The 13,434-nt window shown below is 40.9% G+C and overlaps 1 protein-coding gene across 1 annotated transcript in view; it reads left to right on the top strand.

Annotated features, from left to right (window-relative positions):
* The window catches only part of LOC130572395 (cytosolic phospholipase A2 epsilon-like), a gene marked incomplete at its 5' end in the record, with an annotated part of 30,236 nt that overhangs the window by 9,970 nt on the left and 6,832 nt on the right, over window positions 1–13,434 (top strand). Inside the window, 13 exons of the mRNA XM_057364083.1 lie at window positions 3,453–3,589; window positions 4,398–4,526; window positions 5,184–5,224; window positions 5,782–5,824; window positions 6,222–6,285; window positions 7,217–7,386; window positions 7,511–7,603; window positions 8,184–8,221; window positions 9,398–9,533; window positions 10,355–10,491; window positions 10,781–11,006; window positions 12,618–12,732; window positions 13,129–13,266. Of these exons, the coding sequence (XP_057220066.1) occupies window positions 3,453–3,589; window positions 4,398–4,526; window positions 5,184–5,224; window positions 5,782–5,824; window positions 6,222–6,285; window positions 7,217–7,386; window positions 7,511–7,603; window positions 8,184–8,221; window positions 9,398–9,533; window positions 10,355–10,491; window positions 10,781–11,006; window positions 12,618–12,732; window positions 13,129–13,266 (1,467 nt within the window). The remainder of the gene's footprint in view (window positions 1–3,452; window positions 3,590–4,397; window positions 4,527–5,183; window positions 5,225–5,781; window positions 5,825–6,221; window positions 6,286–7,216; window positions 7,387–7,510; window positions 7,604–8,183; window positions 8,222–9,397; window positions 9,534–10,354; window positions 10,492–10,780; window positions 11,007–12,617; window positions 12,733–13,128; window positions 13,267–13,434) is intronic.

Below are 13,434 nucleotides of genomic sequence, written 5' to 3'. Positions count from 1 at the left end.
TCAGTTCTGTAAATTCTTCTTTACCTGTGATGAGTGATTTTAGCAGGTGATGGTTCATTTCAGGTGCATCTCACAGGACTGTACTGTCAGAGTAGCACACATGGCTGCAGTTCTGARCTGCTTCTGTTGGTCTTTCATTTTTCACCCATCTTTAGCTTGAAGACAGAGTTGAGAAGCAGCCTCACCATCATACAAATTAAATCAGAAGTTAAAAATTGGAAGTCACAAGGTCATTAATTGCTGACTTTTAAAGAGGCTGTGATCTCAGATGTCTCAGCATTCACGAGGTGACACTATGTCATCAGGAAAGTTGCAATASGTGCACTGCAGTAAGGGCTGGCACGGCATGAAAATGCTAAGGAAGCCCAGCAACTGCATTACAACAAGAGCATGAAGAAAATGCAAATAGATTTTTTTGTATTAGCTCTCAGCAATGAATAAACTGTAACATTTTCAGTGGCTCTCTTCACTTTTTTCAGGGACCAGAGGGAGCAATGAAAGCTGATTAGCCATTTCGAGGGCTCCCATATAATAGKGGTTTTATAGTCATCATAGTATTTATTCAGCAGAGATCCAACTGTCGTGTTATTTTTTATTTATCTCAGTGATGGCCTCACAGGTTAGCCTGGGTTCAAGTGAACTGCCACTACAGAAATAGATAAGCTCAGTTAAAGTCGCAGCATGGGGATGCTGTTTGTACAATTAAAGGAAAACCTAGAAAATCACAGGAATCCTATGGAAAACAGACTCTCCACACTGGTAGGGACTGTAGGTGAATTGTGGCAAAAACACATGTGGCACAGTCCCCTTTCTACACAGGAAGAGAATGTGCCTTGTCCCCCTGGTACCACCTCACCCATCTTCAAGGTCCAATTTGCACACAGTGGCCACTAACCATACTGTGGCRTTAGTCTGTGACAAGCTAGCCTTGTTACAGCAGAATCACAGCATGGCTGAGGGGTGAGGGAATTCKGGAGATTGTGCAGTCTGGACCCCTGTCCTAAACAGAATCAGCTACAGCAGTCTGCTCAGAGCCATATCCACTCAGGTTTTGAACATCTCCAAGGGTGGAGACTTCACAGCCTTTCTGGACAATCTGTGTCAGTGTTTGACAGAGCCACTTCATGAGGCTCATGTTGGCCCTGCTCTCCCAGCAGTCCAGGTCCTCTCGAGCAGTAGCACAGCGTTCTGGTGTGTCAGCCACTCACAAAGTTCAGTTCAGCTGCCAGCTTGCTGCAGCCGAGCTCTGCCCCCTCTCTCATGCTGTTAATGCAGATTAAACAGCGCTGGCCCCAGAATCAGCCCTGGGGTGGCCAGAAGTGGTGTCCTCCAGCTGTACTTTGTGCTGCTGATCACAATCTCTTGATCCTGGCAGTTGAACCAGTTCTTAATCCACCTCACTTTCCATTTCTCTATCCTGTACTTCATCAGTTTGACRAAGAATTGTCAGTAGCTGGTTTTACATAAATATTTATGAAATCAACACGCATACTGAAAAGTAGTTTTAGAAAGTAGCCTCATGAAGATATTGTGTCCAAGAAAACATTCCAGAAAATCAGTAAATTCCAGATAAAACAGTAACAAAAGACATTCATATGTACTGCAGCTCTCTATTCATGATTGGCTCAGAGATGTACCACTGTCAGCTTTCTCAATTCTATCATGAGTCTTATTTTATACAGTGTGTGGTGGAAAAACGGAATTTAAAATAAGGGCAAAACATTTTGTTTTTCAAGGCCATTCTGCTTTTCTTTRAGAAGAAGAAAGAAAAAGAATGTGCCTTTGCAAGTCCAGCAAAAGTATAGAAATGTGTCCTGCATCCTRTGATAGCTAGAAACTAAAACAGAGAGAAATTACATCTCAAATCAGTTCAGAAATGTTAATTTCTGAATTACATCCCTCCACTTTGGTRATTTGGGGGATGCTGGACTCATGTTTTTGGTACACTTGAGATTGACTGTGGTATTTGCACTAATGAGAGGAAGGATGGTCCAGATTCCCTGAAGCCACATTCAGTTCTTGGCTCTGTAGAKCAGAGGCTGAGCGATTCCATCTCTCTGGACAAGTCCATGGCAGCTCAGCAGCTGTCACACAGCACAGCCAGGGAAGAACTTGCAGTTATCAGACAGATCAGCAAGCACAGCCCTCCTGCTCCTGGCAAATTGAGTATTATACTGGTAAATGCCAAAATCCATATATTATCCTGGCCTTTCCATTATCTCAAAATCTGAGACCCTGAAATGTTGTCAGTGGAAATAATTTCAAAGACAGAAAGGCAATCTACGGAGTTTTGAGAGAAAACTCGTGGCAGTGTCAAGAAAATCCTGCAATATTGAGCATGAAGAGTTACATGGGGATCTCCCTAACTGACAGGCATCCTCCCCTGAGGATGTCCCAGTCACAGGGTGTCTCTGGATTTCAGGCAACACCTTATTTTTAGTCAAAATATCCCAAAGCGATATATTTTGACCAAAGATTTGGGAATGAAGTCGGCTTTAACTTGAAGAGCTGACTCGTGCCGTGCTCACAGACAGTAGGCTTTGTCTAGCTGTTCATGAGGTGGCTCTCTCTCTCTTGGCTGCCCTAGCACCAGACTCCTCCTCTTTTCTCACCAAAGCCTGTGCTTACAGAACAGGATGGATCAGCCCTTCCAGTTGCCTCTGGAAAAGTTCCTGTCCGAGGTCTGAGATTTGGCTTTCATTTGGTTCAGGATCCATGGGAGATGGTTCCTTAGAGCAAATGCAGCTCTCCCTTCATCCACGAGATGCAAATCCTTTCTGCCACTTCATTTTCCSTGGGAAGAGATGAGAAGTAGGACATAGGTTCTGGGTCTTTCAGGTGTCAGCAAACCCTGGGAAAAGGCTGCAGCTCCTACTGGAGCAGCAATTGCACTGCGGGCAGGCCTCTCCCTTCCTACCCCACCTAGGGAGACTATGATCAAGGTCACTGGAATAATTAATTTTCTGTCATAAAGAGTTAATGACCAGGTATGTCGGACATTTACTATCTGATTCAGACTTAAACCTGATTCTTTTGATACTTCTCACAAAACTAAATTGCTACAGAGTTGATTTATGCACAACCCTCTCAGGGTCTGAAGTTCATGCTGTACTGCCTCTGTCATGGKTATGCCTGCCAAATTTTGTGGCTATGAAGCAATACAAGACTCCTGGATATACATACTGTTCTATTCATTAGCCAGGACTGCATTTTTTTCTTTTAATGCCTAAGATTATGCATAATTATTTGAATACACTGCTTATTAAAAATAATACTGTGATGAACAAATTAATCTTATCCAGCTATGTGATTTCTATCTTCCTGGTTTGGCCAATGTTTATCAGAAAGAACTGGTCACCWCTCAGCCACATTAAAGCTATAGCACATTTCAATGCCTCCACTGCTTGTATCATGCTTGCTGTGCCAGATATTTTGTGCCCATCTTTCTACAGTAAGCCAGTCTGATTGCTATGTGAGGCTCTGGCTGCCAACAGCTTCAGATGAAATATTCCACACCAAAACCATCAAAAACTGCAGAAATCCTGTGTGGAATGAAACTTTCTACTTCCGGATACAGAGAAAAGTCAAGGTAAACAACCCAAAACCTCTCTTCTTCATCTCATCTCTSTGCAGAGTCTTTTGGTTTAGCTCAAAACAGGAGGTCATGTCTTCTAATGCATTTTTGAGTTTACTTAAAATTCCCCATGCCAGCTGAAGCAAAAGAGTTGTGGCTTTGTTGGAATCCACTTTACTCCTAACAGAGTTGTTATTTATATATGGGAAATCAGAGTCTGACTTCCTTGGGGAAAGCTGATGGGACCAATGACAATGACAACACAGAGAAACTATGAAATGAAAATATAAAATTACACTATAACAGAAAAACATCTTTTTGCAAGAGGACATGAAATAATGGYAGGAGATAATGCCAGGAAGCTGCTACCTTATGATGGTATGATTAAGATMTTTTCTCAGTTTGCTGCTGGTAATGGCACTGCTCTCAAATACCTGTGAGCATGTGGCTGAAAGCAGAATGTCCAAGGACCTCGGAAGGGGATTATTGATATGAAGTGATCTCTATTGCCCCTGTTGACAGGAAGCCAAATAGAACTTTTGGCAATGCATATTCCTCCCTAGAAGGTTGCATTTTTGGTGTGAGTGACTTAAAAGCATAACAAGTAGCCCAAAAGASATCTCAGTTCAGCTTTAATGGATGAGACTAAGAGCTGGTTCCTTGTACTCACTTTCTTACTCTTCTTTCTCTGACACTTTCTCATCAACACTTTTCTATTTCCTCTCTGTAAAGCAGACACTAAATGTGGAAAAGCAGCAGAATGTTATATTTCTTGTATGTCATGCATCCTAGTGAGCTGGGTATTTTTCATTTCTTTTCGCAGAATGTTCTGGAAATGACTGTTTCTGACGATGACATCATTCATGATGATGACCGTGCAATTGTGCTTTTTGATGTAGCTAAAATCCCTCTTGGGGGAAGAGTTTTTACAGCATTCCCACTAAGCCCAGAGGTAAGAACTCAGTCAGACATTTAGTATACCTTGATATCCATTCTCTCTCCTCTTTTTAAACAGGCGTGCTGTCTCTTTTGTTTTTTACCACTAGGACCAGCTTGGTGGTAAAAATATAGCAATATATCCTGGAAACTGCACATCAGTGACAAAATAAATGGCCTTCTCAAATTCCTGTTTCCTCTGGCACAGATCATGGCCAAATTCCCAAGCCCCAGAGTAGATGCCATTTTAGGGAAGCTTTGCACTTTCAATAATCTGATAGAAAACAACATTTATCTAACTCTCACTAAGATTATAGAAACCTAAACAATACAAGCACGGGATAATGGCCTGTTTCCACAATRTTTTCCTAAACACTGAGCCTTAGCATATCATGTTCAGCACATGGAAGCTGGTAGAGAAGAAAGTGTTGAATAGAAAAGTTTGTTAGGGAGATTTGTAAGCACTAAACACTCCTCATTTAGTGAGTGCAATTAAGAACTTTTCCTTGGGGAAGGAAAAGCTGCCTCTGTCATTTAATGCTGAAAATAGCAAGCACAAAATGGAGTATTTTTACTTATTTAAAYGTAAAGGATGATGTGCTTGCAAAAATGAAGGTCACTTTGAAAACCTCTGCACATAATAATTGAGATGGCTTCTCTTTTTTATTTTCAGGGGAAGGAGGAGCTGGAAGTTGAGTTTGTATTGGAGAGCATGTGAGTAAAACCTCATTATTATTGGAATAGCAGCTTGGACTTAGGCATTAGTGCAGGGAAACCTTTTGTAGCCCCAGTATCACCTTAATAGGCAGAGACAAGTTTTTCCAAAATTAATGTGTGCACTAAAAAATTACTGTATGAGAGGAAAAATGCTATGATGTGGAGAGGAGTTGAGAATTTTTAATTCTGTGACTTTCTCTTAAGATTTTTGCATAATTTACATAGTTCAGAGCTGGCTGGCAAATCCCACTGCATAAATCTACAGATTTATTAGAAAGTGTTCTCTGTAAAAGTCATGACTGAGGAGCTGCTACCCAACCTGTGGCATGCCTGTGTTGCTCAGGCTGTTGCAAGGATTTTCCAGGTGCCTTATGGCAATTTAATAAATTCTGCTGGGTCATCTTGTGTCAGGGGAGCATATTCACAGAAAAAATAAGAAGGAGAAAAGAAAATAAAAGTAATAAAAAATTTTGCAGAGACTAATGTATCCTGTTCAGGACACTATCCAGAACATGTTGTATATAAAATAAATGTTACTTGTTCTTGTTTTCCAGCCAGGGTCCTCCTGAAACCATCATCACAAATGGAGCAGTAGTGGTAAAATATTTTGTTCCTTTTGTTCTTTCCCTCATCATTTCTCACTGTGGCTGACTATAGCGTTAGTGAGGGAAACATTGCAAGCCTTTATTCTTTAGTGATAATTTCTCTCAGGAACTTTATCTTTAAGGAGACCAGCATGATTTTAGAGGAGCCTTCTGACTGTTATAATTTTCCCTTGTTTTGTCTGCATCCATTGAAAATGACAATGTGTTTAGCATGGCTTCCCRTGTGACAATAAATTAATTCTCACTTTCACTGTGTCTGGCAAAAGTGTCCAACACAGCTGATTCCCACATTCAACCTTTCCTACAATGACCCTTCCAACATGTGCCAGCACTGCTGGTGAGGTGGTTGGGTGAGATCTAATTCTCTGTTCTCATCATGCCTGCTGTAGTGCCGTGAAGAAGCCTGCTTGGAAGTTCACTTGGACAGCAGGATGCAAAAGAAGCGTTTTTCAGGTAAGTTTATTAAATCCAAAATGAATATTAGTGATTTTCCAGTCTCTAACAAGGACTAGAAATTGCATCATCAAAATACTAAGGCTTTAATTGATCACACTTAAGGTGATTTGAAAAAAAWTTGCAGTAAGGAATGCCATCAGTCCTGCAGCAGGTATAGGTTCAGTGTTCTGACTTCAGGGAGAGCCTTGTGCCAGACAAGAAACAGCATCAGATGCTTATAGAAAAGGTATCTAAAMCCCAAGCTGATACTCTGCAAAACTTTGCTGCAGTACTGCTAAGCCCTGAAGAAGCTTAATCCCTCAGGCATTTTAGCCCCTGCCCTTAACTTTGCTCAGGATCTCTCAGTTCGACTAATGCATGTGCACAGAAACACCTCATTTTTTGCAGGGGTTAGCCACTCAGCAGCTGGCTCCTGCCTGACCCTGGTCAAGATCCAGAATCTAGAAGTTCCTCTGCCCACATCCCCTGAGGGGCTGGATCTGGTAGGCAATCTCAGAGCATGCGTAACACACATTGGCAGRATTAGCTAATCTCCTCATATAAATAGGGTCATCTGCTGTAGAGTCAGATCTTATTTCAGGGGACTGAGAACTCCTTTAGCTCATTAATTGGCCTGGGATGAGGATGATTTACAATGCTAAGTACCTGGTTGTGCTCACTGTGTCATGATGCAACTGCAGCAGAAAAGCAGCAGCCTAAAATTCAGTGCCATTCACGTCACATTCCCATCTGACTTCTTGCTCAGAACATTGTAATSATACAGTCACCTGAAATGTTTGGGGTTTGGATCACTTTTAGAAGATAGCTTTCCAAAGGAAGAGGAGAAGGAATTTGTTCAAAGCTATGTTTTGCTTCTTTCTTTTTTCCCTTCCCTGTTTTTTTACAATTATAAGTAACTTTGTGTATGCATTTTGTCTCATTGTTTTAGAGAATGAGCTAACGTTTACAGTGAGAGGATCCTTTGAAGAAACCCAGACAGTTTCRGTGGGCTGTGACTCCCGCTCCCCTCTCCCAGATCCCGCTTTCTTCCACTATGCCAGATACAAGCARCCCTTCCTGGACGTTGCACTCAGAAAGAAGAGGAAGCTTCCCACCTTTGTACGTGACCCCAGAACACGGTAGACAACACAGACTGTCCTATGACCTGACATTTGCTTGTGAGTAGGCAGCAAGAGGAGAACGTTTCTGTTTTAACCACAAAGCACTCCATGCTCCTTTTCAGTGTGCTTGCATGTCATGTGGAGCAAGGAGGAGAAGTGTCCCCCTGACAATCCCCCTGAAGTCACTGCCCCCTGAGCGGGAGGTGGTTAATGAGGTGAGTGTCTGCTGGGGAATCCTCCACAGGCTTTTTAAAATTCTTCCTGATTTGCAAGAAGCAGAAACCAAGGGCCACTTCTCTTTATGCAGAGACAGTTGTTTTCTAACAACCCTCCAATACAGGGCAATGCATAATGAAGTGGATTATTTGGAGCAAAATTAAATCGGAAATCCACCAGAGAAGGGGGAAGAAGAAAATTGTCTAAGCTGTTATGCTGAGAAGCTCTGATTCCAGCACMCAGCTCCAGTGGTGGGTCTTTCCASGGAGATGAGGAGCAGAACTGCAGCTCTTCTGCTGGTTATTTTTGTAGTCAGCCAGTACCAGGCAAACCACAYCTGGGTTTCACAAGAGAGAGAAGATGGGGGCTATAGATGATAATACTAAAGTCTTAATCCATGAAATCAGTGCATGTCTCTGGCTACTGTTGAAATACTGAGAGGAGATGTCAGTTTTTTGAGATTCAGAGTTTTGCAGGTGTAACGATGATCCMAAAGATCTGTGTCTCAGTCTGAGTGAGGGAAAGGGACTGTTCTAAACAAAATATTAATATTAATAATTTTACCTTTCCAATTTTCAGCACAGAAAATTYGATATACTCCTTAAGGTGAAAAAATGGTAAGACATCTGTGCTTTTCCCCTCAGTTTTTCATATTTAGATAGCCATCAATCAAGTTCCAATCCCTTTGTTACTGCCTTTGTCCTGAATGCTGGTCCATCCTCATTTCAAACTGTAAAATAAAATGCACTCTGTGCATAATGCGAAGATTTTCAGCAACTGAGTTTTTGTAATGGGACAGGGAGTTAAGAAGAGGTTTTATAAAGAACACATTAATTTTCTATTCGTATTGTGCTGCAGTCAATATTACATGGTAAGGGCCACTGCAGACACTCTGATACCTCTACAATTTATTACCAAATGCAGATTTTCAATAAAAGCACTATTTCAAAACTAATTGAAAAAATCTTTCTGCTTCCAAAAAGGTCCCTTTAACTGTTTTCTTTCGCTAAAAGATCAAAATCAGTGTTCTTGGCTACTCTAATATGTGGCAGAAAAAAATGAAATAATAAATGTACCTGCATTCATTTTTTAATGTCTGCTTGAAGAGATAAATGCAAATAAACTCAATTAAGTGATTGCTGATTTCTAAACCAAGGAAACACACTGTGTGTTTTGGAATATGGTTCAGGTCTTAGTAAAATTTATAAGATGAATACGTTACATTATGTACCATATTGTAARAGAAGAGAACTTCCAGAAAAGAAGGTGCATCTTCTATCGTTCTGCTTGTTTTCAGTAAATGCGCTATGAAATACACGTGCAGTTTACAGCTATCATTCAAAAACTTCTTCCTTAGAATGSCTATGCAGGATTTTCATAGCAGCTTTCAAAYCACAAATGTAGTGCTTAAAAACATCAAAAGAACATCTGCTCATGTAAATCTACAAATTGAGTAGAACTTTTCACAGGTATCAGTGGGAAGTTTGCACAACTTTTAAAAGCCACTTTTAAAACACTGCCCTCTGCAGGCTTCTGGATTTATGTCTGAAAAGGAACGACTGTTATTGGTAGCAGTATTTAATTCCAGGCATCTTTGGCAGGGAGAAAAAAAATCTGTTCAGTTCAAAGGCAGACAGACTGCTTTTCTCCAAGAACAAACTAGAACATTTACTATCTTTCTGCTGTGCTTTATACAGACCTGGTAGTGAAGGCATGTCTATTTATGAAGTAAAGCAATTAAAATGCTTKCTGAGATTACAAATATGATGTAAGATACCTGATCCTTGTTCCAGCCAGGAAGACCTGGACCTACGCTTGGGGTTTGATCTGTGTGTCCAGGAACAGGATTTCATCCGCAAGAGGAAGAAGGTGGTTGCAGCTGCTTTGAAGGACATTCTCCATCTGGAGGAGGATTTGCAGGATGATGAGGTATCTGAGACGTAATTATTTTCTGCTTTCTGCRCAGAGGACTGTCAAAACATAGCATTGGTGGTCACATTTTCCTGAAAACTTTGTAGTTTCATGTACCAGCTGCAGCTGAGTTCTTTTCTCTGTGCCTGTGCACAGTAGATGTCTTCACTGTTTAAGAAGCCAATTCACATTTATAATTAATTATTTTTCTAAGACTGCCAGTCCCTGGGTTTCTGTATAATTGCAGAAAGTATTGCAGCTCACTTGCATACCTAGTACTATACATAGGTGGTGGGTGGAGTGGCATGGTTCCCCTTTCCCTCAAGCAACTGTAAAAGGGAATGGTGTCASCAGCCTCTGATTTCACAGGGTCTGAATTGGCCTCTTGCTCTTAAATCCATCAGTCATGGCATTTCTAGTATGGCCTGTGGAGTAACTACACTATAGTTTCAGCAAATCTCAGGAAAAGAGAAATTATTACTGCTGACATGGAAACTGTGAGACAGTGCTGGTATTTTCTGGTCCATTGTATCTGATAAAAATCTCATTCAAATAAAAGAAGGTACCATTTCCTCTAATTTTTTTTGCTGCACTGTGTTAATGGTTTTGAAAATGTGACAATGATTTCGTGTTCTAATGCGGAGCTCCTTGACAGAGGAAAATACAGAGTGTTTCTTATCTCTTACACGCCCTATTATTAATTCAGGTTTTTCTTCACACTGGACTGGTGGCATATTTTTACTGCTTTATCAGAGCTGTAAGCTTCTCTTTCTAATCAGAGCTGTCTCTCTCCCTTCTCAGRCCGTGTCACTAAATGTGTGTATTTTGGGATTGAGCAGGTACCTGTGGTGGCCATCATGACAACGGGGGGTGGAACCAGAGCTCTGACAGCCATGTACGCTCACCTTCTCAGTGTCCAGGAAATGAATGTCTTGGACTGTGTCTCCTACATCACTGGTTTGTCTGGAACAACATGGTAAGGCTGAGATAAGTACAGTCTCCACAGGAATTTTCCGTATATGACATCAATAAGTGATCTTAAGAGTTGTATGGTTTTTACCATTAAGAAAGACCTTTCTTTCTCTGCTGTGGCTTTTGTTTTATTGTTCCATTCATTTGGAATTAATGAAATATGTGCATGATACCAAACATATGTTTTTTTTCATGTAAATGAAGAACATATTACCCAACTCTCCATAATTTCCCAAAGCTCTGTTTAGAACTCACAATTTTCCTTGTGGTTTTTTTGTTTGTGGTTTTTTCAGGACCATGTCAAACTTGTATGAAGATCCCCACTGGTCCCAAAAGGATCTCAAGGAAACACTCAATGATGCCCGAAAACATGTACTTAAAAATAAGTTTGTTGCTTGTTTTGCCCCTGATCGTCTGAAATAYTATTTGAAAGAGCTGAGCCAGAGGAAACAGGAAGGGCATCAGCCGTGCTTCACGGATCTGTGGGGACTCATCATTGAAACCATGYTACATGACAAGGTACAACAACAGCACCTTTCTCTTCACATTTGAATATTTAGTGAATACAGCAGTGAGGAAAGACAGTAAATCAAAAAACAGTTGAGATTGGAAGGGACCTCTGGAGTTTTGTCCAGGCGGGATCAGGAAGGTTCCGCTACCCTGAACCATGGGCTTTGGATATCTCCACAGTTGAAAACTCCACAAATTCTCTGGGCAAATATATGCCAGTGTTTGACCACCCATACAGAAAAGAGACTTTTTTTTGCTTATTTGCTCCTTTGTTTTCTCTGAAGATGCCTAAGGCAAGTGCCTCAGTAGTAGCATTTGTTATGTTTGTTGGCTGCATTATACAGATCTTAACATCACATCTGGTACAGAAAGGATGGGAATTAAAAGAAGTAACAGGAAACTTATAATATGAACAACTTGAAATTAATTCCTTCCAGAATCTAAAAGGGGCTTACAAGAAGGCTGGAGAGGAGCTTTTCACAAGGGCATGTAGTGATAAGGGGGGAAACGSCCTCAAGCTGAAGGAGGGTGGGTTTAGATTAGGTGTTGGGGAGAAATTCTTCATTGTAAGGGTAGTGAGGYTCTGGAACAGGCTCCAGAGARGCTGYGGGCTMCCCATCCCTRGAGGTGTTCAAGGCCAGGTTGGATGGGGCTSTGAGCAAGCTGGTCTAGYGGAAGGTGTCCCTGCCCATGGCAGGGGAATTGGAACAAGGTTATTTTTATGGGCCCTTCCAACCCAAACCGTTCTGTGATTCTGTGAATTCACATCTAAATGTTTCAATTAAAATCCTCCTATGCTTTTAAAAGAGCTGTACAATGTGGCAAGGCAAAGGAAAATYATAAGCTCAAAGACAGCATCTCTGACCTGTTAATGGGACATCACCCTGTAAACATTTCCACCAAGAGCCATGTTCAGGCTTTATTTTAATCTTCATGAATAATTCTTTCCTGATAGGCCATTTATACTTTGGAAMAAGAAAGAATTCCCTCTGTAATATGATTAACCCCACACATCCACATTTTTACTGCCTGGTCACAGCACAGTAGTGGAGACTCCCTGGGATTGTGTTTGGCAGGGAGCTGTGAGTGTCCCCACTCGTGTCCCCCACAAGTGTTCCAAGGGCTGCTCTGATGAGGGGGAGCACCTGCAGCTCTGTTTGTAGGAGCCCAGTCCCAAACCTGCCCCCAAACCATCCTGCCYRTTCCAYCCTGAGCTCTGCAGCAGAAGGACCMAGCCTGCTGAACATTATCTCTGTGTGAGCCTTGTTTCTGTCACAGGCCTGAGGAAAAGATATTTTTCTGTGCATTACTCTTTCAGAATGAAATATTTCCCTTTAAGTGGGCTTTTCAAAGCTTTCCAATCATTTTTCTGAAATAAAAAAATGTGGACATTGGCATTTTCTCCTTACCATMTTCTTTCAGAATATGAATTTAGGACTGTTTGTGTGCTGAAGTGTTGGGGCAGGGGTAGGGATGGCAGCACYTTTCTGAACTAAGCGAGTGGGGACCATCCTAGTTGGAGTCAAGTATGCACTGATTGTCAGAATCCAGATTTAGATGAAGAGRGAGTCTCTTTGTTGTCATCCATTTGACCTCAGCCACTGTCATTCTTCAATACAGGAGGACTGCCACAAGCTCACAGATCAGCAGCAGGCACTRAATCAGGGTCAAAACCCCCTGCCCATCTACCTCTCTCTCAATGTGAAGGATAAGATCAGCGACCAGGATTTTAGAGGTAATAACACTCTAGAATTGCATTTAACATTTAATCCCAATTGGGGTCAATTTAGGGTTAGTTAAGGAAATCAATTCAATGCACAAATGCCAATCCACCTCAGAGGAGAAATTTAATAGTTGATGTTTTGTATAATACAGCTGCCTTCAGGATCAAAAGTAGGACAATGGAAGACATTATGTATTTCTGTAGAAGGTTTCAGAAAGTTTATAGAGACATTTAGATGTAAGAGGACAGCTTGTTCTGGGTGTTCACCACTGTGAAATGTACAGTGAATAAAAGTCTGCTTGCAAAATGTGTTAGAAACCAGTCTGCCTTAACCTGGCCAATATCGTGCTTTATGCAAAAAAATGTCTCTGCTGCTGTAATCAGTCTGACTTATGCCTTCTCTTTTAGAATGGGTGGAATTCACTCCTTATGAGGTAGGATTCCCAAAATACGGKGCCTTCATTCGTGCAGAAGATTTTGGCAGCGAGTTCTTCATGGGTCGCCTGATGAAGAAAATTCCAGAATCCAGAATCTGCTATTTGGAAGGTGATTTGTTGTTCTAGGAAAATACAATATAATGCAATATAATGCAATATAATGCAATATAATGCAATATAATTATAATATAATATAATATAATATAATATAATATAATATAATATAATATAATATAATATAATATAATATAATATAATATAATATAATATAATATAA

Source organism: Malurus melanocephalus, unplaced genomic scaffold, assembly GCF_030028575.1.
Source record: "Malurus melanocephalus ecotype Western Australia unplaced genomic scaffold, MMel_1.1 scaffold_2, whole genome shotgun sequence".
NCBI classification, from domain to species: Eukaryota; Metazoa; Chordata; class Aves; order Passeriformes; family Maluridae; genus Malurus; species Malurus melanocephalus.
This window is presented reverse-complemented; position numbering and strand designations above follow the sequence as displayed.